Consider the following 27361-nt stretch of genomic DNA (forward strand, 5'->3'; position numbering starts at 1 on the left):
AACCTGCATATTGGTCTATTTATCTAATTCTAACTTAACTACATTGTCAATCTTTCCATCTAATGTTAAAGACGACTACATGTCAACCACTAAGATTATAAACTAGCCAATAAGAACACATTATTAATAATAATAATAGTAATAATAAGAATAATAATAATAACAACGGCGACGATGATGATGGTGATAATGATGATGATGATGATGGTGATGATGGCGGCGATGATGATGATGATGATGATGATGATGGCGGCGATGATGATGATGATGATGATGATGATGATGGTGATGATGGTGATGATGATGATGGCTATGATGATGATGATGGTGATGACGACGACGACGATGATGATGATGATGATTATCATCATTAGCAGCAGCAGCAATGATTATTTCGAAAAGCGACTAGTACGTATAGAGCTTATGCTTCAGAGAAAATCTTTTTGATACCCGATAAAACATAATCGACCGAGCAGTTTGATCTTTACCATTTTATTTAACTACAGAAATGGATATCTTCTAAATGTATGCAAGTTTATCAAAGTAATCACGCATAAGTTTAATTCGAATGTGTGAGTACAGTAATCGAGTTTATCAAAGTAATATACATAAGTTTAATTCGTCTTAGTGGATCCTCTATAATTTCCATTTAAGAAAACTCTGTATGTTTAGGTGATTTTGTTCACTCATTTCAAGCATATACTATTTGAATTAACAAGAACACCTTCCTTTTTTATTCAATTATATATAAGTATATCCATTCATGCGTTTTGTGTACTAGAGCCTTTTATGTTCTATTACAAGCACTTTAATATACGTGTACATTTATACCAGTGTAGCCCTCATTTGTCATATTGTGTGACCTGAGTGGAATGAAGGTTTACCTTGTATTATGTGTTGTAGGAAGGCAAGTGATTACTGTTACCTGAGTTTGCAATTTAGAGAGCAGTGCCCTAGTAATACACGTAAAACAAAACTCAATCAATACCTAAGTAAAATTGTTCCATAAAGTGAGGATTAAAACAGAAGCCAGTAGCTGGTTGGATATAAAATCATTAATATGTGAAAGACACTGAGATGATAAACAAAGACACCTCTACACTTCGAAAATAGATTTGTTCGAGTAGGACATATTTCAAATTGTCACAACATTTCGTGGCAGGATTATGATCAATTTTATGTGCCATAAAATTATAGGGAGCCTAGCTCTTCATGACAAGTAGGAAATCAATTTGTTTATGATTCAAGTAAGGAGAAGGTAAACACAGAGGGTCTGTTTCAACGTTATAATTATGTCAGTTACTGGTATAAATGTCATTTTCAAAGTTCAGCTAACCAGCAGAACTTAACTCTGGACTTAAGCCTAAGTCTGAAACTGACCAATCAGAAGCCATACATTGAGACTTAACTTTAAGACTAAGTTGCTGATCACAAAAATTTTCCTTGATGTTCGAAATATATGTGACCTTAACTGAACGAAGCCTGAATTCGAAGCATATGTTTAGCGTTTCATGCCATGTCCAAGTTAGAGACTTGAATTTAAATAAGATAACTTTGTAACGTTACACACTGTCTGCTTGTGAAATTACGGACGAATAAAACCCTACGGAACAGAGAAAGCACAAATACTGACATCAATATGTTATTACGCTTTATCAAAGTAAAAAACCGATATAAACCTGTACTTTTATAAAAGATATCCTATTTTCATTATTATCATGTACTATTAAAATACGAATGCAAAATTCTAATTCTTACTACAGATAATTTATTTTACAAAACAAAATCTTTTGACTATTTTCGGGGGACGATTCACCGATCAGATTTTTCGTAATATTTCTCTGCAGAAATGGGATTTCTAGAATTCAGCTCTCAAATCGAACAAATGCGCGAAAATAAATTGCGTTTAATTTATATTATTATTCATTCGAAAAATAGTTAAGAGTTAGTCTCTTTTGCAATACTAATACAGTATACAGTTTATACGAGGGTGGGTTTATTTAGCAATCTTATGCGTGTTATTTCTATCCTACTTCAAGGTCATATTGATATGTACCATTAGGATAGAATTACATGAGAGAATTCATACGCTTTTATTAACCCCTCATATAAAAAACTATGCTTTTGCACCCCCGCTCTTTCTCAGAGGAAGTAAAATTATACTTCCAACAGAGTCAATTCTGGTCAATGTGTTCAATTGGACTGGTTTACAAAGATAATGTTAACAAAAAGCACGAAGAAGAAAAAGAAAAATACAATCTGTATGACATCCATATGAACACAACAATATTCCATCAAGAATGTGAATATGTTTGGGGTGTTAAATGCTGTTAAAAATAGAAAATTGAAAGGACTATCTTCCCTAGGGAACTTCTATGCCTCATGAGTATATACTACTTTCATTTATTTATTTATATAAAAATGCGAAAACGCAAGAAATTTGCTTTCCTTTGTCTACCGCTCCGGTGACCGAAGTGGTTAGAGCGTCCGCTTCTGGTCGGCCTGATGTCAGGATGCCACACGTTGGTTGCATGATGTGCCAGTGATAGACATCACTATTAGCTGCCACACTACAAACATCGAAGTGGTATGATTGGAATTGTTAAAGCTACGTTAAAAATAAAAAAATAAAAAATACACTCTCCTGTGCCGATTTCTCGAGCTTTTGCAGAATCATTCTAACAGGGTTTACATTCAAAATGCAGAAGTCCACAAAGTTCAAAAATGTGTTAAACATCAATACTTAAATAATTAAACAAATTCTGAATTTAAAAAAAATAATTAGGTCATCTACATACGAATATATATGGATCCCAATCGATGGCATTAGTAGGTCAGCAATAAAAAGTTAGTCTCCAAAAAATGTCATAAAGCGTCTATTAAGCTATTAAATATAAGCAACTCGATGATGCAATATTGCTTTAGAACACAACCTTTTGCAAGTTTTAACAAACAGCAAGCGGAGCAAAATATTAGATCCGGGATGGAAAAATAATATCCGGGATTAAAGATTTTACAGATGTCTCAAATGTTTCATTGCCGATCTACTAACACCATCGATTGAGATCTGTTGTTAGAGCCATTCCTGCCTTGCTAGCACTAAAAGTAACAACACTCAACATCGTTCATCCATTATATAGTATTTAAACTACAGCAAACAAATGTAGATTTTGTAAAGTACTCAAGTTTTTGTGTTTTGTTCTGATTTCGTTTGTGGAATTATCCTTTGTAGCTCTGTGCCCCTTTAAAAAAGAATCAGTAGAGTTCGAAAGTGCTTGGGCTGGTTTCACACCGATTTTGCTCTGTTGTTTGCCAGTTTTCTGTTATATCTATTATATTATTCCGTAGACTAACCCGATCTTTTTTGATCCAGTATTTTTCGAAAGACTTATTTCCCGTGTGATTTGTAACTTTGATTTATGTATGTATGTATGTATGTATGTATGTATGCATGTGTATATAGCCAAATATTTAAATCTATGAATTGATTACCAACACACCATCGCATCCGATTTGTTATATTTAACGGTTCAAGTTTCTTGTTACGTTACTGGTACGTAAGCTTTTTAAACTTAGTTCCTATTCCATTAGCGATTACATGCAAATGTAAAGAGCACATATACCTATCGATTTATTTTTAATCATAAAGGAAGATAATTTTCCCGTTTACACACCAAGGCGAATTATGCAGGAAAGGTTTTCATAAAGGCTTTATAAAAATGAGTATTTAGGTGGAAACACATTAAAATCTAGAATATAATTGTATCAAATGAGGCACATCGGGTAGAGCACTTGTCAAAGTGAGATGAAGAAGAGTGACGACCGGTAGAGTACTTGTCAAAGTGACGCAGATAGGAATCACGAAGGAAAGAGCTCTTGTCGAAGTGAGATAGGAGCGAAAACCGCTAGAGTACTTGTCAAAGTCAGATTGTCAGGAGTGACGACGGATAGAGCACTTGTCGAAGCGAGACAGGTAGGAGGTACGACAGAAAGAGCACGTGAAATAGATAGGAGTAAGTAACGGACACTTCCTAGTTTATCTCAGATATGAAAGGATCGTATATTATTGTATAAAATTAAAAAACCAAAAAATGTATGAATTTTTTTTTACAAATTGGATAAAAGCTTCATTTATATATATATATATATATATATATATATATATATATATATATATATATATATATATATATATATATATATATATATATATATATATATAAAATACTCATTTCCTATCTAACTTGCATGTAAAAAGTTCATTTCTAAAATAAAATAGTTCTTTTCATTTTTTCTTGAGTTTCTTTTGGCAGTTAAAACATTTTTCCTCAGATCTGAAAATATTTAATCGTATGCATCATACAAAGGCGAGAGTGTTTGGTATTTACATTCAATCTGTGATTCGATGCAAATATTCGTTGTCTCATAAATATCACTTTTACCGTCAATGCTGTGTAATTAAGGATGATCGCATTTAAAGTATTTTGCTTATTGAACAGTTCTTTTTAACATAGCGAAGGGTCCATGCATGCAGTTCCAAATAACTTCAAGGGAAAGTTGCATTAGCATGCACGTCTATCTGAAGGTCACCTGATCAAACATGACATATTTATAACCATTTTCTTAATTTCACATCCATATTCAACCTCTCTATAAAGGATGTTTGCGTGCAAATGACAATATTAAACGGTACGTTGTACACGGACGAAAAGATCCCGTGATTTGGTGTGTTTTGCATTGCTTATTTAGTCAAGAGTAAATACCTCCACGTCATTCGCATTCTGTGGAACAATGGATGATTGTTTCAACAAGCTCAAACTTCATACTACACAACATGTTCAAAACAAGAAAACGTCAGTAAGTTTTCATATAGACGATACTGTGTAAGAGTGTGGGTGTGACCGTTTTCTACAGTCTTAAAAGGCTGGAAATACTATCAAACAGTGGCACCATTGTTGGTCTTTTGGCAATCACTTTGATAGTTTAAGCCGATCAAATTTAAACGGATAGAGAGCAGGCACTGTGTTTTCGTTATTATTATTTCCAACTTAAACCAGCCTTAATCAAGAATTGTTCAATTTTCAAAACAGATCGACCCACGTCGTTCAGTTCGTGACGTACTGGAGAAAATTAAATAATTGTTCGCCCATTTTGACGCCTGTTCAAGGACTGGGAAGGAAGTGCCGTTTGCATTCAGACAGTCTTGGATTTCACCATTGACCGAGCGAGGTTTAGAGTCGAGGTTGTTTGGATCTTACTTTTCAGTCAGTGGTGAAATCAAAGACTATCCTAAATGCTTTGTTCAGATGGCCAGAGATTTGATTTCGTTCTGTCAACGCAGGCAACGGGAGATAATCCACTACGCTCCGTTAGTACCCGTGGCTGCATATGCTGAGATTTCCTCGCTTTTTACGAGAACGTGTAAACAAAATTACGCCATCTGTTACGTCTTTAGGCTCGAATAAACAGCAACACAAGAATGAGTGAAATCAACAATCTTTTAAAAATTTAACAAATTGTTTATTTCCCTGGAAAAATACTGTAAAATTGAAAAGAAAAGAACTTAAGGTTTTAAGAATCAAATCCAAAAATAATCCAAGAATAATACAGGAATAAAATTGAAGAAGTCCTAATAATGATATGTTCTAAGGAAATCAAGTTCGAGTCCCGACGAAGAGCCCAAGATGGAAGGCGTATCCTGTATTGTACTGTGGTCTACATTTCCTTGTAGAAACACGATAATTAAGCCGGTGTTTGAAATCTGAATAAAAATTTTAAGAAATGTCTTTGTTCAAGAATTCTGTATGAGCACTCAAAATATTTCCAGAGAAACGAACTAATCCTTTCGAATCCAAATAATTTGAATAAACATTAAAATGTAATTCCGAAAATCACACCACAAAAGAAACACTTTTACGTCTCATTGTTTAGAAGCCCAACTGAGATTTTTTTCTCGAAAACGATGGTTTAAAACTTGAATTTTACGCAAAACAGATGCCCGGATAAGGGTCACGTGATCATGTTTACATATATAAAAAAATCACGTAGCCCCTGTATGTCATTGATAAGAACCAATCATTTGACTCCGAGAATAAAAGTTGTTTACTTAACAAAAAACTTTTTACAAGTCGAGGGTTACAGATCCAACACAGAATCGATCTCAGCCTTATTATTCCCACAATAAAAATAAATTTTAAAAGAATTGTTGACGTGACTGTTACTAATTTTGAATTTCGGTCGGGAACTAGTTCAACCTTTATTAAAATGACCAATCAAGATCAGACTATTTTCTGGAAAAGTATCGAGTTCCAAATAAACAGAACTACATTATTTTTACATATAATAAAATTGAAAACAAAAAAGATTTTAAAACTTACAAACAATTAAATCAGATATAAGTTAAATCAAATATACATAACACATCTACAGTACAATGTAACAGTCTTCTACTCATCAAAAAAGTGCCCATTCAATATTCCATGAAACAAAACAAAAACAGTTTTCATATTTGTAATTAAGATCACTGTCTATATTATACATTAATTCCATGCTGGATGAGCCTTTTGACCTCCTTCTTACCCATCCGAATATTCATGCTCTCCACTTCGTTGATCGGTACGTTGATCTACTTCTCAGCCTTCAGCCGTCTCAGTCCAGATATTTTCTTCCTTCCACATAGTATTAATGATATTACTGTCGGTGGCATTGTGGTCCCTATATTCACGTGTAAACAAATCACAAACCCAAGAGTCACAACCTCTTCCTCGCCCACGTCTGCTACTCGCATGCACCCTCTGGTAGTCTCCTCTTCCAGAAATTTGTGCGTTGTGGTCTCGATATTCACGTGTAAACAAATCACAAACCCAAGAGTCACAATCTCTTCCTCGCCCACGTCTGCTACTCGCATGCACCCTCTGGTAGTCTCCTCTTCCAGAAATTTGTGCGTTGTGGTCTCGATATTCACGTGTAAACAAATCACAAACCCAAGAGTCACAATCTCTTCCTCGCCCACGTCTGCTACTCGCATGCACCCTCTGGTAGTCTCCTCTTCCAGAAATTTGTGCGTTGTGGTCTCGATATTCACGTGTAAACAAATCACAAACCCAAGAGTCACAGTCTCTTCCTCGCCCACGTCTGCTACTCGCATGCACCCTCTGGTAGTCTCCTCTTCCAGAAATTTGTGCGTTGTGGTCTCGATATTCACGTGTAAACAAATCACAAACCCAAGAGTCACAACCTCTTCCTCGCCCACGTCTGCTACTCGCATGCACCCTCTGGTAGTCTCCTCTTCCAGAAATTTGTGCGTCAGCAACTTTAACGATATTATCTCTGTCACGATCATATTTGTAATCTCATTATCAAATTATCAGTTTATGATATAAGAGAACATCCTACTTGCCTTTATCTCGTGTAGAGTTCATCCAGATTCAAGTGCTCGTGCGAAGTCCTCTGCAAAGTGCTCGTGCGAAGTCCTCTGCAACACGCATGCGTGAATTTTTATATGGCAAACTAAACAAAAATAAGTTTAGAGATTCAAGACTGGACACCCTGTCTAATTTCGACTTCGTCGGCCGGTATTTTTAAATAAAAAAAATCCATCTATATCCTCTTTCATATAATTTTAAAAATATTTTTTCGACTGAAATCGAGACCTCGTAACACGAATATTAAGGACTACAGCTTTTCTAGAACGCTGATTTTTGCTTTGCACTAAAAATCTACAAACCATACAATGTTAACATTTTTTTAATGATTTTTATTATGAGTATAACATTTATGTAAATTTTATTAATTTTGAAGAAGTATGAACGATAAGACCCGAGTTAACTGAATGCCTAGTGTAATCAACGAAACATCCGGAACTTATACCTGTAGCAAAGATATTATTAATTAAACGCCCCATTATACAACATGGACTGTGTTTAGGGCTGGGACAATACGTAACTTTGGACTAAATGAACTGTGTTTACGGCAGGGGCAATACGTAACTTTGGACTAAATGCTTACAATTAAAATATGTTGACTCTAATTCTAGTGATCATTTAAATATAATGTAACCAACCTAGAATACGTGATCATTTAAATACAATGTAACCAACCTAGAATACGTGATCATTTAAATACAATGTAACCAACCTAGAATACGTGATCATTTAAATATAATGTAACCAACTAGGATATGTGATCAATTAAAGATAATGTAACCAACCTAGAATACGTGATCATTTAAATACAATGTAACCAACCTAGAATACGTGATCATTTAAATATAATGTAACCAACTAGGATATGTGATCAATTAAAGATAATGTAACCAACTTAGGATAAATATAATATAACCATCCTCGGATATGCGGTCATTTACATGTTGTGCAACCATCCTAGGATCGGTGATCATTTAAATATTGTGTAATCATCCTAGAATATGTGGTCATTTAAATATAATGTAACCAACCTAGGATATGTGACACATTGGTATTTACTTCTCCGTTTATCGTTTTGATGGATTTAAATGACTTCTTCTTTGATTATGGGGAAGATTATGCTCAGATCAAGTAGTTAGCCAATATTAAGTTACATGCGGCATTCATTCTTAACCGCATTTACCTGATTTATGGTATAATTGATTAGTTTCGTGAAATGGTCCCTGTCAGATCTCTTAACATAAGGAGTTTTTTGGATACTCTTATGTTTAAGTGTTTAGCAATTTGAGGTAGGAATAAGTCTGTGTATTAGATGCATGGGTCATGTTTTGCAGTATGTAGCATTAAAAAGAAAACAACGATCTACAGCTTAGATCTGTGTACTAATAAATCATCCTAACTTGAAGCAAGGTAAAACATGCATGTGTTTACTTAGTCTTTTTGATTATGGGAATATTAATGTGAAGCAAGATCAAACATGCACGTGCGAAATTTGAGTATTTAGGTTGTAAGAGAACAATGCGGTATTAGCGCATTTAAATACCCTTTTACGGACAACAACAGTTGTATTTAGGTCCTTGGAAACAAGGGAAGCAACTATTTCATGCCAAAGTCACAATGTGTGCTCGACATATTTTTCTCGCTCGGTCTTGAAGTGAAATTGTACTATGGTATTGGTCCCCACCCACCCAGATTAGCGTTTGTAAAATCGGCAGAGGGTACAAACTGCCTGGTGGTTGTGTGTGTGTATGTGGGGGCGGGGGCATATTGACAATCATTATTACTAAGTCAGTTGTGATTTTTCTTACATGTAAATGGTATAATGACATTCGTAAGATAAATATATATATTTAAATACAACAAATACTGTTTTAGCTAATATAATATGTAATAACAACAACAATCGCATGATATGCTATTTCGTTCAATTTATAAACAACAGTTTCCATTCATTTGTACCAGATATAATTTAATTGAAATGCTTGCTATTTATGTGGGATAGGAGTATATTCAACTGGTATTATTCACAATTCGTTTCATATAGTGCACGCAATCACTTTTAATGTTCTATTACAGTTCTTCAGCTGCAACAACAACAAAAAAACGTGATCAGTTGGGATAAAATTTTATTTAATTGGTATAAGTTATCAATGCATTCAACGGTGGGCCCTAGAATAGATTGCATTAAACTAATATGTATGGTTTTCTTATATTGGTTTTTAAAAAAAGAATTTTTGAATATAACAACTCGCCTAGGTAATATTTATATCCCACGATTCCGTTTCACATGTAAAAGAAACCTGACATTACAATTCAAGTCTATGACAACTTATAAAAATTCATTGCAAACTTACTAAACTTGCATAAACGTTTCTGCAGTTGAGTTACCTTGTAACAAATGAATGAAATACATTGCATATAAATTAGGGATGAACGAGTACCAGGCCCAGGCCGGGTTTCGCAACGTTGATCTTGCCTGGTCGCCCCCCCCCCCCCCTTCTGCTTGAGTGTTGGTAAAAACATAAAGAAAGAAAAATCACTGTTTTTGGTTTACAAAAATGGGGGCTAGAGTGGGGGTGAGAAAACCGGACAAAATTGGGATGGGGAAACCCGACCCGGTAAAAACCGACACAGTCGGGTACCCGTTTCCGTCAAATCAAGAAAGAAACACCGTATTTAATTAGTCCCATTGAAAACTATTTTCTGAACTACTTTCATTCACATAAAGCAATAAGGCAGTGGTTTCGGAACATGTCGATCTTTGCTGTCGAAACAAATGTGGTACGGTCTGAGTTATCAAAGAATTCAAATTCATGTGTACTGTTACAACTACTTCTGAGGTTGTATCTCGACATAACGGAAATGGTCGTGCGGTGTTCTGATCGAACCTATTATATTAGTTGCAGACTGTTCTCTGTCAAGAAGACATTTATTACCTGTCAAATTTATTACATCTAGTTAGAAGTATACTCAAAAAGTGGCGACCGATCTGGGGGGAGATTTTACGTCAATAATAAAATAGACAAAAGTCCTTTTCTAAACCTTAAAATAGTTCAAAGAATTAATTACTTACATAAATAAATACCTGCATAAGGTATTTAAATGTATATAGTACAATTTTATGTTAGGGAAATAATTTTACGACAATGTTCTAATAGTGATGTTGCCTAATGATTAACAAAACGTTTTGACATAAAAGTCTGTCGCTAGGCAGTTCCATTGAGGCGTTTATAGAACTGATTACATGTACTTAGCTGATTCATTTTCAAAATAAAATTACTCAACGGGTCAACTGTATCTTAAAAATTAACAAAATATTCCTACGAGCGCAATGTGGCGCCTTAACATTTTGTTTTACAACTAAATGAAGTGTACGACAAAATATTTTGAATTCAACTAACTCCACAATTTTTATTATTGAAATCTGATATTTGACATGTTCATTATAGAAAGATGCGCATGGCCGCAAATCATTATGCTCCTTTGATGTTTTTTTTAAAAATAGTTTTATTTGTTTTGACTTGACTCTACGGATACGCTACAACGCAACAAGTACGATAGTTTTGTGTGTGAGAGAGAGATAGAGAGAGTGTATGTGTGTGTGTGTGTGTGTGTCTGATTTGGAATTTTAACATAGCTTTAATAATTTTTCAGTCATATCACTACGATGTCTGCAGTGTGGCAGTTTATAGCGATGTCTAGCACTGGGGCATCATGCCGCAGACATGTAGCATGATGTCCCACCCAGTCACATTATCCTGACACCAGACCGACCAGTCCTAACACTAGCCTCTTAATGCTGAGCGCATAGCAAGGCAGCTGTTAGTACCATTTTTTAAAATAAGTTTTTGCCATGACTCGGCCGGGGTTCGAACCCGCGACATCCCGCATTCAAGGCGGACGCTCTAACCACTAGGCCACCGGAGTGGTCTCCGACAATTTTAAATGGATCGTTATAAAACTTTGTATATAGTATGGTTATCATCCAAACTTGCGCATATCACTGTATTGCATTTACTCAGACTCCGTGTTTGGTATCGCTTCCTGTTTCTTAAGTTTGCTATCTGTGGTCGGAATAGATACCTGACACTCAGCACCATCGCCGCTAAGGTTCCGCTCTGAAGTTTCCTAATTTGCTAGAGTTTTAATTTTAATAAAATATTGTTTTCCAGCTTTTCCACATTAGTAATCTTGGCTTTTTAAAAGAGACCGTGCATATCTTTGGTTTTGTTAAAATCGTTTTTAATTCCTGTTATTTTGGGGTATGATTGATAGATGTAATTTGGGTTGTCAAGTATATTGTTTGGTCTTTCAGCAGATGTGCACTTATCTGAAGACTACTAGCTCCGCGTGGTCATTTTCACTTATTGGCCTTCAAAGGTAAATTGGAAAAAAGAAACATAATCGAGCTGATAACTCTTTTGGCTATAACTGCTAAAGTTAGTGCACCTTTGACTAGTTCAAGGTCATTTTTGAGCACATTGGATCAGACAGTTTGATCAGCTGCCGGATTTAGGTAGTGCATGATTTCACAAATTAGCACATGGAAGAAATTTCAGTCACAGCACAGGGGCATGCCAACATTCTCTCCATTGTGAAAATAACAAATGCAAAAACTTTACCTTATACCAGTTTTCTATTAAGAAGTAAGCACTAACCGTAAGAAGGAACCTAAGTTAGCGCCTCTGCTATCAGGCTATTTACTATCCAATTTTGGATAGTATACCTACGCTTGGCGGACACATGTTCAAAGTAGGAGTCTAACAAAATAGTTCCAAAAAACTGTCGCCATTGCCTATTTTGTTGTGATGACTTGCTAAGTCAGTCTAACATATGTCTTGAATTGTAATTTCAAGTAATTATAATTCTTTGTAAGAATATGTCGACACGCATGTTTGCAAAAAGTACAATTGCCCAAGCTTTTTGGATCACTTCCGTTGCCATATCTCCAGTTCAGTAGGTTTGTAGTTTTCGCACGTTCTTAAGCTCTTCAGTTTCGTAGGTCAGTAAATTTTACATGTAGTCTGCAATCACATAATGCCTAAATAGACGTAATTAGTTTTGAAAAACACTAGAACTTATGATGTCCTTGAGTGTGTATTAAAAAATCTCGTTGCTCTCGAAACTGTGTTACACGTGTTCAGTTGTATGGTTGCGACTACCAGTGGCGCCCATAAACTCTTTGCATTAAAATCTTTGTTTACCGATACGCTTATTTCAGCATAATTCAGGCTCAATAAAAACATGTAAGTATAGAAGGTGAACAGGCACCAGAGAAAACGTGTTCCCGTCCCAAAAGCAAATATGAGTTCAAATGTAACCTCAAAAGTTGATTTAAGAATTAATAGACCAAAACGTAACTAGAATTACTAAGGTGCGCCAAACGAGGTGATGGTAGCAACGGAATGCTTCCAGAAAAATAAATATATGTTGTTATTCATTTTAATACGCAGTAAATACGATTTTTATGGGTGTAAATAAAATAAGACCACTTAAATCAGTTTGTAAATCTTGCCATCTAACTTTAGACAAAGTTGTTAAATAACCATGAAAAATAAATTGGATTCAAGCATGTGAGGCTCGCACAAAGCTAGAATAGTTAATATCTAAAAATCAAACCAGAGTTTTTAACAACCGACATATTTATGACTATAATTAGTATCAAAGGAAAGCTAATTCAAACCAACAGAAAAATTTAATGCGCATAGGGCGTAAGAAATAAAATTTGTTAAGCTTCATTTTAATTGTGTTTTAATGTTTTGTATTGTAATTAGGTAGAAGGCTAAGAAATAACGGCTTCAAAAGTGCCATGTATAACAAAATTTAATTTCACAACTTTTAGGTACAAGTGCTTCACTGCAGAAATTAATGATAGAAAGAAAATATAAACTTTTAGATATATGTAATTTGATTCCAAAATGTGCCATTAGATATATGCCATTGTAATGATTAATATTATTGATACAGCAAATGATAATTACAAAAACATGCCACTAATACCTCAACAAAGGAATATTTAATCAAATGCTTTATGCATTACGTGAGCAGGTGCAAAAAAATGTGGAAAATTAGAACCGGCTATGTGCATCACTGTCAAACAGGAAATCTACTTTATTGACGTATATTTTTACTCGCATAAAATTCCCAGATTAAGATACGAAAATCAATCTAGATACCTTTCCTTGGTTGCCTCTGAATAGGAACGAGAAATGAATGAACAAGATTAAAGTTGGGATTTAGACACCCGAGTTTTCATGAGTCACGATGAAAGATAAATAGACCAAGATTGGTCAGGAGAGTCGGTTCTAATGGGAGCAACTGTATGCATCCAGAAAAGAATGTTGTTATTTATGTTAATATGCGGTAAATATGTCTTTTATGAGTGTAAATGAAATAAGACCATTAGCTTTCTACCTAATTACAATGCAAAACATTAAAACACAATAGACATTCGAGTTTTCATGATTTATGATGAAATATAAATAGACCAAGATTGGTCAGGCGAGTCGGTTCTAATGAGAGCAACTGAATGCATCCAGAAAAAGAATGTTGTTATTCATGTTAATATGCGGTAAATATGACTTTTATGAGTGTAAATGAAATAAGACACCTATATCAGTTTGTAAATATGATCTACACTCTTGTCATCTAACTTTAAACAAGTAGTTAAAGAATCATGAAAAGTAAATTAAAGTCCATCGTGTGAGGTTAATGTCAGTGAAGGCTGATAGCACAAAGCTAGAATAGTTGATATCTAAAAATCAAACCAGACCATTTTAAAAAGGTTCTTCTCCAGTTTTTGTCCGAGGACCCGACATACCTATGATTGTAATGGTTGTTTAATTTCTGAATGCAATTAGAATAAAACTTATACTAATATTAAAAAAGAAAGTTTCATGCTGACAAAGCGTTAACAAAATGTGTTTGGGTTCATTTTAATAACGTTTTAATGTTTTATGTGTATTTAGGTAGAAAGCAAAACAGTAACGTGTTTGGGTTCATTTTAATAACGTTTTAATGTTTTATTTGTATTTAGGTAGAAAGCAAAACAGGAATGACTTTAACGCGTCTTGAATATAACAGCCAGGAAAATGCTTCAGAACAAAATATCACAAACTGAATAGGAAAGTACTTGATCTATCTATCTATCTATCTATCTATCTATCTATCTATCTATCTTCTGTCTGTCTGTCTGTCTGTCTGTCTATATATCTATCAAAACATTACATAAATGCTATTGAAAATATCAATAATCGATTAAAAGTATACTGAGGTATCGCTCGATTTCAAAAACCCTAGTTCATAATCGTGGTGCGTGCGGTTGTTAAAGGAATGTACTGAATACAACAGGAAGCGATTTTTTTCATGAGATTCTTTCATTTTTGATATTATATACATTTCTCTCTCAAAAGGGCATACTTTTTTTAAATTACTGAATTGTATACAAAAACAACAATTTAAATATTCATTGGCTTTGATAGGATAAATTACGAAAGGAATTTAGCAATCGTACAATTAGAAAGGAAATATGTATGATAAACCTGTTACGAATGGGTTTCACACACATACAAGCAAACACACGTACATATGCGCATATTTCATATTGAAGATTCTACATGTGTGTATGTGTGTGTCTATGTGTCAGAGAGAGAGAGAGAGAGAGAGAGAGAGAGAGAATCATGACACTAAATGACTATTTAAAAGAGAACACTCCGTTCTGTTCGCTAACGCATGAAGAGAGAACCTAAGAAAAGGGATGACCTCTTGGTCAAATATAGGAGACTGAGTTTTATTAATTCTTCGCATAATTAGCAAGTAGTGGTCACGAAAAGAACAATAAGGGTGAAATAATCTGCTCTTTGTTTTCCTGGAAGCAGGAAAATCTTATTATTTCTGAAATGTGAGTATATACAGACATATATGACTCACAGCTACATTTATATTTTTTGTGTGCGTAAACTATTCAATTATCGATAAATCTTCAAATTATAATCATAAATGGACCGAGCATAGAGACCAGTCTGAATCAATCCAGAATATTACTATTTAAGGAAGCAGTGTGTGAGCTACAGTTTCAGATTCTGAACTTCTTTTTGTCCCCGTAATATGTTAACCCTTGGGAACCATCACAGGGTCACCTTACAGTCTAACATGATCTACGGACCATAAATGTAGTGTAGGAAGAGGTTTTGATAAAATAGGTTTTCCAATGCTTTGTCAAAACCTTTGTTTTATAAAATGTCAATGATCAGAATGAAAAATATCCATGCTTCTCATTTACAGACTTCATGTGGCTAATTTGACATCTCGGATGCCATATACACCTGGCAATTCACGACGTAATCAAATTTAACCCCAAAAAATCAATTTAAGTTGTCCAGAAGAAAAATCTTTGCACACCTGTAAAGGACCGAGATCCACGACGATACCACAATCGTTTTGTGTTCTATTTTAGAGAGAACTTAATGAATTAGAATGTAACACGGTACAAAGTATTAAAGTTCAATACTGAATAAATTAAATGTGATAAAAATAGTTTCGGGCGTAACAATAAAATAGAATAGTGTTAATGAAAGAAAATAGAACTTCCCAAATGTAACCTGTCGGTATTGATAAAAAAAAAGATGGATTGCGTTGTAGCTAGATATCAAGTCCTATAGATTTTTGACAGGTAGGCTATAAATAACGTAGGCAATTGACCTAGTGCTCTAGATAGATAGATAGATAGATAGATAGATAGATAGATAGATAGATAGATAGATTAGATAGATCGATAGACGCAATTTGTAACCCAAAGCTTTGCAAGCAATGTAGCTATCACGATAGGTCTTCAGGCCTTTGGTTTCTGAAACTATATTTAAAACAGCACCACATATCTCTCGTACCCCCTCCCATCCCCTCTCACCCCCATCCCCAAAAAAGAGAAGAAAAAAATAAATAACATACACACAACAACGAAACCGGCGCACTAATTTCCGTTCAATAATAATAATAATAATAATAATAATAATAATAAATCTCCCCTTTAGGGTTAGGGGAGAAAACAAATTGTATTACAAGTGTATATACTCGCTTATAAGTAAAATAAAACTGCAAACAACAAAGATCATGATCTGCCGTATTATAACGCGCCTGCACATCATGGTCGGTGTTGTTTGTTCTACTTACTCCTCCCAACAAACTACATAGAATCAGATCTGCCTGCGCAGAATGCGCCGGCAGATTTGGGTTTGTGCATTTTGTAATTGGATTCGACATATAAACCAGTACATACGGTAATTTACCGTGTTCTGTATTCCTTATAATATACGTCATTGTCACCAATGATTACAAGATAAATATAGTATGTATTTCATCTCTGTACAATATCACCTCCACGTCATTGTCACCAGTGATTACAAGATAAATATAGTATGTATTTCATCTCTGTACAATATCACCTGGTTCATAATTACAAAGAAAAAGAAGTGCAAAAATAAAGATACAATCAAATTTGTATCTGCTGTGCCCGTTGCATCATTAATTCCTTTTTATCATAAATATTAATCCTCAAAGCTGACATGATCAGCTCTTGCTTTTCCGTAATAAAATAAAATCGTAACATTAAGATTAAAATTACAGAAAGAATCAGATATTTTATTTGAATAATTGATTTCCATGTCGTGCTAGTGTAACGTATCAAGATAAGTGACTCTCCTCTCTCTCTCTCTCTCAAAAGTATTTTTGTTGATATCACTATACATTAATTTGCTTGGCGTGTATGTCTTTCTGAGTGCGTGGTGACAAACTATTTGCAATGTTTGACAGTGTGCGCCAATAAGTTTGTGATATTGTTTTATATAGGCAAATAAAAAGAAGATAATTATATTCAATGACAAATAATAACAAAAACTAAATAAATAGTCATTAACTCCCTGAGGGTTGGTTAGACGATACGAGTATGTTGTCAAAAAGCCTTCCTGCAATCAAATGTTAAAAGTTGAAAGGAAATCTTTTAGACACTATCAGTTCATAAGTGTGAAATTTAAATCCTATTGTTTGGCGTCAGTGTTTGAATAAAAGCAATACACTGAGAGTTTATATATTCCCTATATTTTGTTAATTCAGTTAAAGAAATCTAGTACCGAAGAATATACAAATAACTAGAGAATTCCAGTTTTTTCTTCACTTGTAAACTGTTTCTGTGAAATTTTATTATATATATATATATATATATATATATATATATATATATATATATATATATATATATATATATATATATATATATATATATAGATATAGATTTTTTTTTTTTTTGAGGGTTTTTTCTCTTTTGGTATTAAAACCGAAACTGGAAATTTAAGAAAGAAAAATAGTATGAAATTATGCGTCAAGATATAAGAAGAGTATGAAGTTAAGCATAAACAAAATAGAATAGTACAAAATTGTGCATTAAGAGAAAAGAATAACGTGAACATAGACATTAATATAAAAGAATAGCATACATTTCGTCACTAAGAGAAAATAAATGAATAAAATTAGGAACTAATAGAAAAGGATAATATTAAATTAGGTATTAAGAGTAAAAATAAAATAGAATTAGACACTAATAGAAAAGGATAGTATAAATTAGGCATTAAAAGTAAAGAATAGAACAGAAGATTAATAGAAAAGGATTGTATACAATTAAGCACTAAGAAAAAGAAGAGTTAAAATTTAATTTTAATTCTTAATTTCAGAAATGGATGATAAAATACCCCAAAAAGTTAACAGACAACTTTGGATATGTGAGATTAGATTCCAGAACGTGTCACTAGATGCATGCCATTGTAATGATTGATATAATCGATACAGGAAATGATAATTAACAAACGTGCCACTAATACCTCCACAAAAGAGCATTTAATCCAACACTACTACGCATTATCTCTGAGCCGACCGCGGTGAACGTCAGCAGGTACACAAATATGGAAAATTAGAACTGGTTATTGTGCTTCACTGTCAAATAGGAAATCTGCTGTATTGATGTATCCCTTTATGACAATAAAATTCCAAGATTAGGATACGAAAATCAATGTCGACACCGTTCCTTGGTTGCATTTGAACAGGGAAGAGAAATGAAATAATGAGATTAAAGTTGAGAATTAGACATTCAAGTTTTCATGACTATGATGATTGGTGCGGACTACTGGATTATTGACAAGACTTATGGAATTAGCCAAGCAGTTCTAAGTGATGTTGGAATGGTTAGGAAAATTGTAAACAAATACATTGACCTGCGATAGAGATAAATGCGCAAAATCCATTTCGAGTAATGTCAATATTTGGAGAAGCAATAATGAAATGGAAGTTGTCAAATATATTTGTCATCTCAGTCTGTACGAGAAGGGTTCTAGTCCTTCAAAAATGTTATGCTGCCGATAAATGATGCTTAAGAAGTAAGAAATTCTACAACATAAAGATGGCGGGTTTTTTGCGTATTACGTACAGGTATATAAAAAAAAGACTAACGATGACAAAGCCACGGGTCAAACAGGAGATTGTACTGTGTGCTTTATGTCCCTTCATTGATAAAAACTACTCTCTACCCCAGTTTCTTACTAGATAAATATTCTGACCAATCAAAAGATTGTATTTGACCATTTTGACGAAGATATCCAAGTCTAGAGTCACATCAAAAGGCTGTATTTGACCATTTTGATGAAGATATCCAAGTCTACAGTCACATCAAAAGGGCTGTATTTGACCATTTTGACGAAGATATCCAAGTCTAGAGTCACATCAAAAGGCTGTATTTGACCATTGTGACGAAGATATCCAAGTCTACAGTCAGATCAAAAGGCTGTATTTGACCATTTTGACGAAGATATCCAAGTCTACAGTCAGATCAAAAGGCTGTATTTGACCATTTTGACGAAGATACGCAAATCTATAATCACATCGAAAGGCTGTATTTGACCATTGTGACTAAGATATCCAAGTCTATAGTCACATCAAAAGACTATATTTGACCATTTTGATTAAGATATCCAAGTCTATAGTCACATCAAAATACTATATTTGACCATTTTGGCTAAGATATCCAAGTCTACAGTCACATCAAAAGACTATATTTGACCATTTTGACGAAGATATCCAAGTCTACAGTCAGATCAAAAGGCTGTATTTGACCATTTTGACTAAGATATCCAAGTCTACAGTCATGTCAAAAGTCTGTATTTGACCATTTTGACGAAGATATCCAAGTCTACAGTCACATCAAAAGGCTGTATTTGACCATTTTGATGAAGATATCCAAGTCTACAGTCACATCAAAAGGGCTGTATTTGACCATTTTGACTCAGATATCCAAGTCTACAGTCATGTCAAAAGGCTGTATTTTACCATTTTGACAAAGATATCCAAGTCTATAGTCACATAAAAAGGCTGTATTTGACCATTTTGACTAAGATATGCAAATTTATAGTCATTAATTTGCTCAAAATGAGTACTTTGTTTAAAAAAAACAGATAAAAAGATAAAATAAATAAATATATTATATATATATATTAAAGTTCTGCTATTGCATCATATGCGTGTGCTGTTTTCTTTTAAATAATTATTTATTAGTTTCTGCATCAACATCTAACTCCTTTTTGGTTATATTTAGTGAAATCCATGGACAGAGTCTGCATTTTATCAAAATCAGTTTCCTATACAATGAAATATTGAAAGATCCAGAGAAATACAAAGACCAGGGAGAGACAGAGTCATTGTGCACATGCAGAATTAGAGATAGTCGGTGTATAATAATAATCACTGAGGTCCTTAGACACTATGTAGATACAGAATTAGAGATGGTGTTTAATAATAATCACTGAGGTCCTTAGACACTATGTAGATACAGAATTAGAGATAGTCGATGTATAATAATACTCACTGAGGTCCTTAGACACTATGTAGATACAGAATTAGAGATAGTCGGTGTATAATAATACTCACTGAGGTCCTTAGATACTATGTAGATACAGAATTAGAGATAGTCGGTGTATAATAATACTCACTGAGGTCCTTAGACACTATGTAGATACAGAATTAGAGATAGTCGGTGTATAATAATACTCACTGAGGTCCTTAGACACTATGTAGATAAAGAATTAGAGATAGTCGGTGTATAACAATAACCACTGAGGTCCTTAGACACTATGTAGATACAGAATTAGAGATGGTGTATAATAATAATCACTGAGGTCCTTAGACACTATGTAGATACAGAATTAGAGATAGTCGATGTATAATAATACTCACTGAGGTCCTTAGATACTATGTAGATACAGAATTAGAGATGGTGTATAATAATAATCACTGAGGTCCTTAGACACTATGTAGATACAGAATTAGAGATAGTCGATGTATAATAATAATCACTGAGGTCCTTAGACACTATGTAGATACAGAATCAGAGATAGTCGGTGTATAATAATAATCACTGAGGTCCTTAGACACTATGTAGATGCAGAATTAGAGATAGTCGGTGTATAATAATAATCACTGAGGTCCTTAGATACTATGTAGATACAGAATTAGAGATGGTGTATAAAAATAATCACTGAGGTCCTTAGATACTATGTAGATACATAATTAGAGATAGTCGATGTATAATAATAATCAATGAGGTCCTTAGATACTATGCAGATACAGAATTAGAGATAGTCGGTGTATAACAATACTCACTGAGGTCTTTAGACACTATGTAGATACAGAATTAGAGATAGTCGATGTATAATAATACTCACTGAGGTCCTTAGATACTATGTAGATACAGAATTAGAGATAGTCGGTGTTTAATAATAATCACTGAGGTCCTTAGATACTATGTAGATACAGAATTAGAGATAGTCGGTGTATTACAATAATCACTGAGGTCCTTAGACACTATGTAGATACAGAATTAGAGATAGTCGGTGTATCACTGAGGTCCTTAGACACTATGTAGATACAGAATTAGAGATAGTCGATGTATAATAATAATCACTGAGGTCCTTAGACACTATGTAGATACAGAATTAGAGATAGTCGATGTATAATAATAATCACTGAGGTCCTTAGACACTATGTAGATACAGAATTAGAGATAGTCGGTGTTTAATAATAATCACTGAGGTCCTTAGACACTATGTAGATACAGAATTAGAGATAGTCGATGTATAATAATAATCACTGAGGTCCTTAGACACTATGTAGATACAGAATTAGAGATAGTCGGTGTTTAATAATAATCACTGAGGTCCTTAGACATTATGTAGATACAGAATTAGAGATGGTGTATAACAATAATCACTGAGGTCTTTAGACACTATGTAGATGCAGAATTAGAGATAGTCGGTGTATAACAATAATCACTGAGGTCCTTAGACACTATGTAGATACAGAATTAGAGATAGTCGGTGTATAATAATAATCACTGAGGTCCTTAGATACTATGTAGATACAGAATTAGAGATAGTCGGTGTATAATAATAATCACTGAGGTCTTTAGACACTATGTATATACAGAATTAGAGATGGTGTATAAAAATAATCACTGAGGTCTTTAGACACTATGTAGATACATAATTAGAGATGGTCGGTGTATAATAATAATCACTGAGGTCCTTAGATACTATATAGATACAAAATTAGAGATAGTCGGTGTATAACAATAATCACTGAGGTCCTTAGACACTATGTAGATACAGAATTAGAGATAGTCGGTGTATAACAATAATCACTGAGGTCCTTAGACACTATGTAGATACAGAATTAGAGATGGTGTATAACAATAATCACTGAGGTCTTTAGACACTATGTAGATACAGAATTAGAGATAGTCGGTGTATAACAATAATCACTGAGGTCCTTAGACACTATGTAGATACAGAATTAGAGATGGCGTATAACAATAATCACTGAGGTCCTTAGACACTATGTAGATACAGAATTAGAGATAGTCGGTGTATAACAATAATCACTGAGGTCCTTAGACACTATGTAGATAAAGAATTAGAGATAGTCGGTGTATAACAATAATCACTGAGGTCCTTAGACACTATGTAGATACAGAATTAGAGATGGTGTATAACAATAATCACTGAGGTCTTTAGACACTATGTAGATACAGAATTAGAGATAGTCGGTGTATAACAATAATCACTGAGGTCCTTAGACACTATGTAGATACAGAATTAGAGATGGCGTATAACAATAATCACTGAGGTCCTTAGACACTATGTAGATACAGAATTAGAGATAGTCGGTGTATAATAATAATCACTGAGGTCCTTAGACACTATGTAGATAAAGAATTAGAGATAGTCGGTGTATAACAATAACCACTGAGGTCCTTAGACACTATGTAGATACAGAATTAGAGATGGTGTATAACAATAATCACTGAGGTCCTTAGACACTATGTAGATAAAGAATTAGAGATAGTCGGTGTATAACAATAATCACTGAGGTCCTTAGACACTATGTAGATACAGAATTAGAGATGGTGTATAACAATAATCACTGAGGTCCTTAGACACTATGTAGATGCAGAATTAGAGATAGTCGGTGTATAATAATAATCACCGAGGTCCTTAGATACTATGTAGATACTGAATTAGAGATAGTCGGTGTATAACAATAACCACTGAGGTCCTTAGACACTATGTAGATACAGAATTAGAGATGGTGTATAACAATAATCACTGAGGTCCTTAGACACTATGTAGATGCAGAATTAGAGATAGTCGGTGTATAATAATAATCACCGAGGTCCTTAGATACTATGTAGATACTGAATTAGAGATAGTCTATCTATTACAATAATCACTGAGGTCCTTATACACTATGTAGATACAGAAGGAAAGATCATGTCAAACTACTTTTTGATATACTAGTATATGACCGACCAATTGTCATTTTACTTTCATTGATTACTCCCACTTAGTTTTAAAATCAATGTAAACATTCTGCCGTCATTGTCAAGAGCCTCGAACTTCTATACATGGACTTTGAGAACAGCTATTAAATCATAAATTCATAAATATATCAGTCGATTCTCCCGTAGCTCAGTGCTTCTGTGCTTTTTTCGGGGTCTCAACTTTCTTTATCGTGCCAGAAGGGTTTTTGTCTTCATAAGAATAGTGCATATTCGATTCCATGCAAACATACGACTAACTCATTTATCTCTTCCGGGGAGTGCCTTTATAAGTAAACAACTAAATATTCGAAAAAATAACAGATTGCATGGAACATAATTTTGCATTGCATAAATCAACGCTTCATGTTGGCGGCGAAATCCATGCTTCCATGATATATTCGAATTTATGTGTCATAATCGCATCGTCTTTCTTTTCCGTCCTCAATATCTTCGTTTTTGTTGTTTAGAGGAAATAACATATCATTAACTCGATTTTCAGTAGGTCATTATCATAGACAAGATTCCACATAAAACATTTGTCAGTGAGGTATGAAGTCGATGCATAAAGTGGTATTACATCGTGATAATTAAGGCATCAAGATTATTATGTCATTACAAATAAAATAAAATAAAATAGCAAATAGAAAACAAAACAGACCGACCGACTATTTCGATTGACTATTATCAAACTTCTACGCATTGTCTAACGAGTTTTCTTTTCAACTCTCTTATCCACAACGAACAAATTTCTTTCATACGAAATGCTGTGACGAGAGAAATATGAGAGTGGCTTTTTATGTTCTAGTGAGTGGGATCTAGAAAACAGACGAAGCATTTATGTGTCCAATGAAATGGAGCCACCCTGTTTGATGTATTAAGTTTAGAAGAATAGGTTTGCATTGTGACCGGTTCGCGACCTTTTCAAACATTGCTGAATGTGAAGATTTAGTGCAAATAGTCCTATCCAGCAGAGTTTACATGGAACGGCTGACTGGAGATATATATATATATATATATATATATATATATATATATATATATATATATATATATATATATATATATATATTATATATATGGATGAGAGGGGGGGTGTGTTACCTCTCATGCAGATTCAATCCGATATAACTTTGCTTCAAGCGCAATATCTACACCATATCGTCACTTTTAACAATTCTTTCTGAGATAACGAAAGAATGGTGATAAACAGACCAAATGTTATTCTAAGATCTTTAAATTTCATAGGAATAAAGAAAGATGTCTGTTAATGTTGGACTGGTTGCCATGATACTCCAAACAGGTCATGTACGTGGAGGTTGCATTTGTTACACATTTCAACGCGGATCAAGTAAAAATATTCACAAATTGCAATAAAATTATTAGCAAAGAGAAGAATCCTCGAAGTAGGATCAGGTCCGTAGATCGGATCATAATGAATCTTATTTAGCTGCTCATTTCATAACATTTAGACGACAGTAGTCAAAGCCAGTTACATTTTATCGTGCCATGGCGAGCACTAACATGGGAATTATTAAGCATATTTCGTCATTTCCTTTAAATGAGACGCTGGCAGCTTGTTCTCATATACCCACTTTGGCCGAGCCAGAGACTCAAACCACGCGGATAGATGTGAGATAGCACTGACCGGTGAAGTAGAGTTCTTTAGACCACTCGTCCCCCACCCCACCCCAAGACGTCAGGTAATGAATTGAAGGCAAAAGTAGTGGATTCCACATCATTATGGACCATATTGTCAAATATGACATATGAAATTGTGCACAATCAATTTCGATGAATGCAATACAATCAGATATAAATGAAAGTCGTCAATTTACAAAAAAAAGACATCATCAGTCCAATATCGATTTTCTAATCCTTATCCACTCCTCTTTTTTTTTTTGTTGTTTTTGTTTAAAAGGGAAAATTGTAATAGGCTTCAGTTGTAATGTATATTCAAAGGCAGATAAGTGTAGAAATAAAATTTCAGTCCAAGCGGTATCAAATAGTCGTGATAGGACAAGAAGCTTTCTAGCCGAGGAATGTCATAAAAATTCATCAACCTTTCAGTTCCAAACGATAGTCTCTTGAAATCTTGAAATCTACGTGATCTCAATTAAATAAGTTGCCTACATCTGTTGTGATCTGTCTAAAGCCATTTTTTGAAAAGAATGTTGCTCTTATTTTGTTCTTTTTTAATTAAGCACTTTAAAACATTTTAAGGAAAGGAAAGGGTCACATTAAAATATTGAAGCCCAACGCGACGCAAAAGAATGTAAAGATCCGGGTGGTGGAGTGATATCTTCTTTTAAAATCACGCCAACGTTAGACAGGTAGCTCCTCCATTAATATCGTCAGCTGATGTGATGTAAAATAATTAAAACAATGTCAAAACGTTAAAGGAAAATGAAGCTGAAATAAACTTTGCATGTATAGTAGGAGATACTTTTAATAATAAAAGGCGGAACAAATGGCTAAGAGTTCCCCTTATGTTGATACAACAGGAAAGGTATGCATGAAGTATTGCAATATTCGATAGTACTCAACATTCACTATTAAAATAGGTCTACTGGTAATAGGAAGTTGATAAATTAAATGCGACAAAGGTTATGTAAATCCAAATCACCAGGGAAGCATCGGTTTGAGAGCATCATGCATTATCTCATTTTTTTTTATATTCATATCGATATCAAACTAATAGCTAGCCATGATTCCAATTTATTATTTAAATAAGAGTCGATCATAGTAAACGACACCAAAATATATCAATTACTTGTATTGTTCCTTTTAGACAGTAAATCGATGATGCACTTTAAAATATGATTACATTTAAAGCCATGACTAGACAAAGACCGTAAGTAAGAGAAGTTTTAATTGTGGTGTATATTTTTTCTTCAATTACCTTGCATTACCCCCCCCCCTCCCCCACTTAAATAAAGATAATGCTTTCCGTCGTTTTTGGTTTTAAAAAAAATCCAACATAACGGAGTATGACTATTGTGACATTATTCATTTTGTCTGCTCACCTATATTTAAAAAGATAAATACCTCTTGCGCTTCACCTGCGCCTTCTTTCTTCGCTGCCTTTGTCTTCCGCTTTGGAAAATACATCATTCTCAGTTTGGCTCTAGCCTTCACGTAATATGGAAAATAGTCATCCATTTTCGTTGGGAAACTTGTGAAAGCGCTCTGATGCAACAGCTGACAAAATAGATAATTTATATCCAGTCCAGATAACTAGTCCGGCAAAAATTAACTATTTCAGCAATGGCTGAGATCTTGCAATGTCGCTCTACTGAAGTTCATGAAAACTCCGAATTTCTAAATTTGGGTGATTATAATGGGTTTAAAAGGCATGCAACATATTAGTTTTTTTCCCTCTTAAATTCGGTAAGTTGCGAGCATTTGGTGCCTAATTCCAACAGGCCTAATGTCGTCTGCTAATCTTCAAAGATGCGCAGCATGTCTCTGATCCTCTGCTACTACATTTTTATGATATTACATTGATAACACGGATCACCCGGGCCAATTTGTTCTATACTGATAATCCTTTTCCGTGATTGGACGCCGAAAACATGACATTCATCCGTATTACACGGGAAGCAGACGATACGATGACAGTGCGATTAAATGAGTGGTGTTTACAGTTTGTTGTCCATTTAAACAGTTAAAAATGTGTATATAAGATGATCCGGCGGTAATTCGATTGAAATGAAAGAGTCGCTGTTTTTGTATACCGTATACCCCTAATCCATTTTTACTCCTGAAGAGTCGTTTGGCTTCAACACGTCTGAATGCACAGGTGGAAGAAATTCATAGATGTGTTCAAACACCTTTCTCATCGAACAACACTTAGATATCTGAATTAAAATATTTACCTTGACATCACAAAGACCCATCGTAAACACTACCGCCAGTTGTTGTGGGTTTTTTTATTCTCAATTCGATATTCTCCCAAACACTCTCTCTGAGGTTTTGTTCATACTCGCTGGTTAAATAACCTTCTTTCCATGCCCATCGTGCTAATATT

General features: G+C 34.1%; 1 protein-coding gene across 2 annotated transcripts in view; it reads right to left on the reverse strand.

Moving 5' to 3' along the window:
• LOC149784915 (uncharacterized) overlaps positions 1 to 27361 on the reverse strand; it is a 133841-nt gene that overhangs the window by 70150 nt on the left and 36330 nt on the right. Inside the window, exon 1 of one of the 2 annotated variants that reach the window (XM_089978509.1) lies at positions 26380 to 27105. The exons of the other annotated variant lie outside the window; for it this stretch is intronic. Within the exon in view, the coding sequence (XP_089834635.1) occupies positions 26380 to 26493 (114 nt within the window). The 5' untranslated portion in view covers positions 26494 to 27105. Of the gene's footprint in view, positions 1 to 26379; positions 27106 to 27361 lie in introns of those variants that run through there. 2 annotated transcript variants of the gene reach the window in all.

This window comes from Sinohyriopsis cumingii, chromosome 13 (genome assembly GCF_028554795.1).
Source record: "Sinohyriopsis cumingii isolate HCF-2022 chromosome 13, ASM2855479v2, whole genome shotgun sequence".
Classification (NCBI taxonomy): Eukaryota; Metazoa; Mollusca; class Bivalvia; order Unionida; family Unionidae; genus Sinohyriopsis; species Sinohyriopsis cumingii.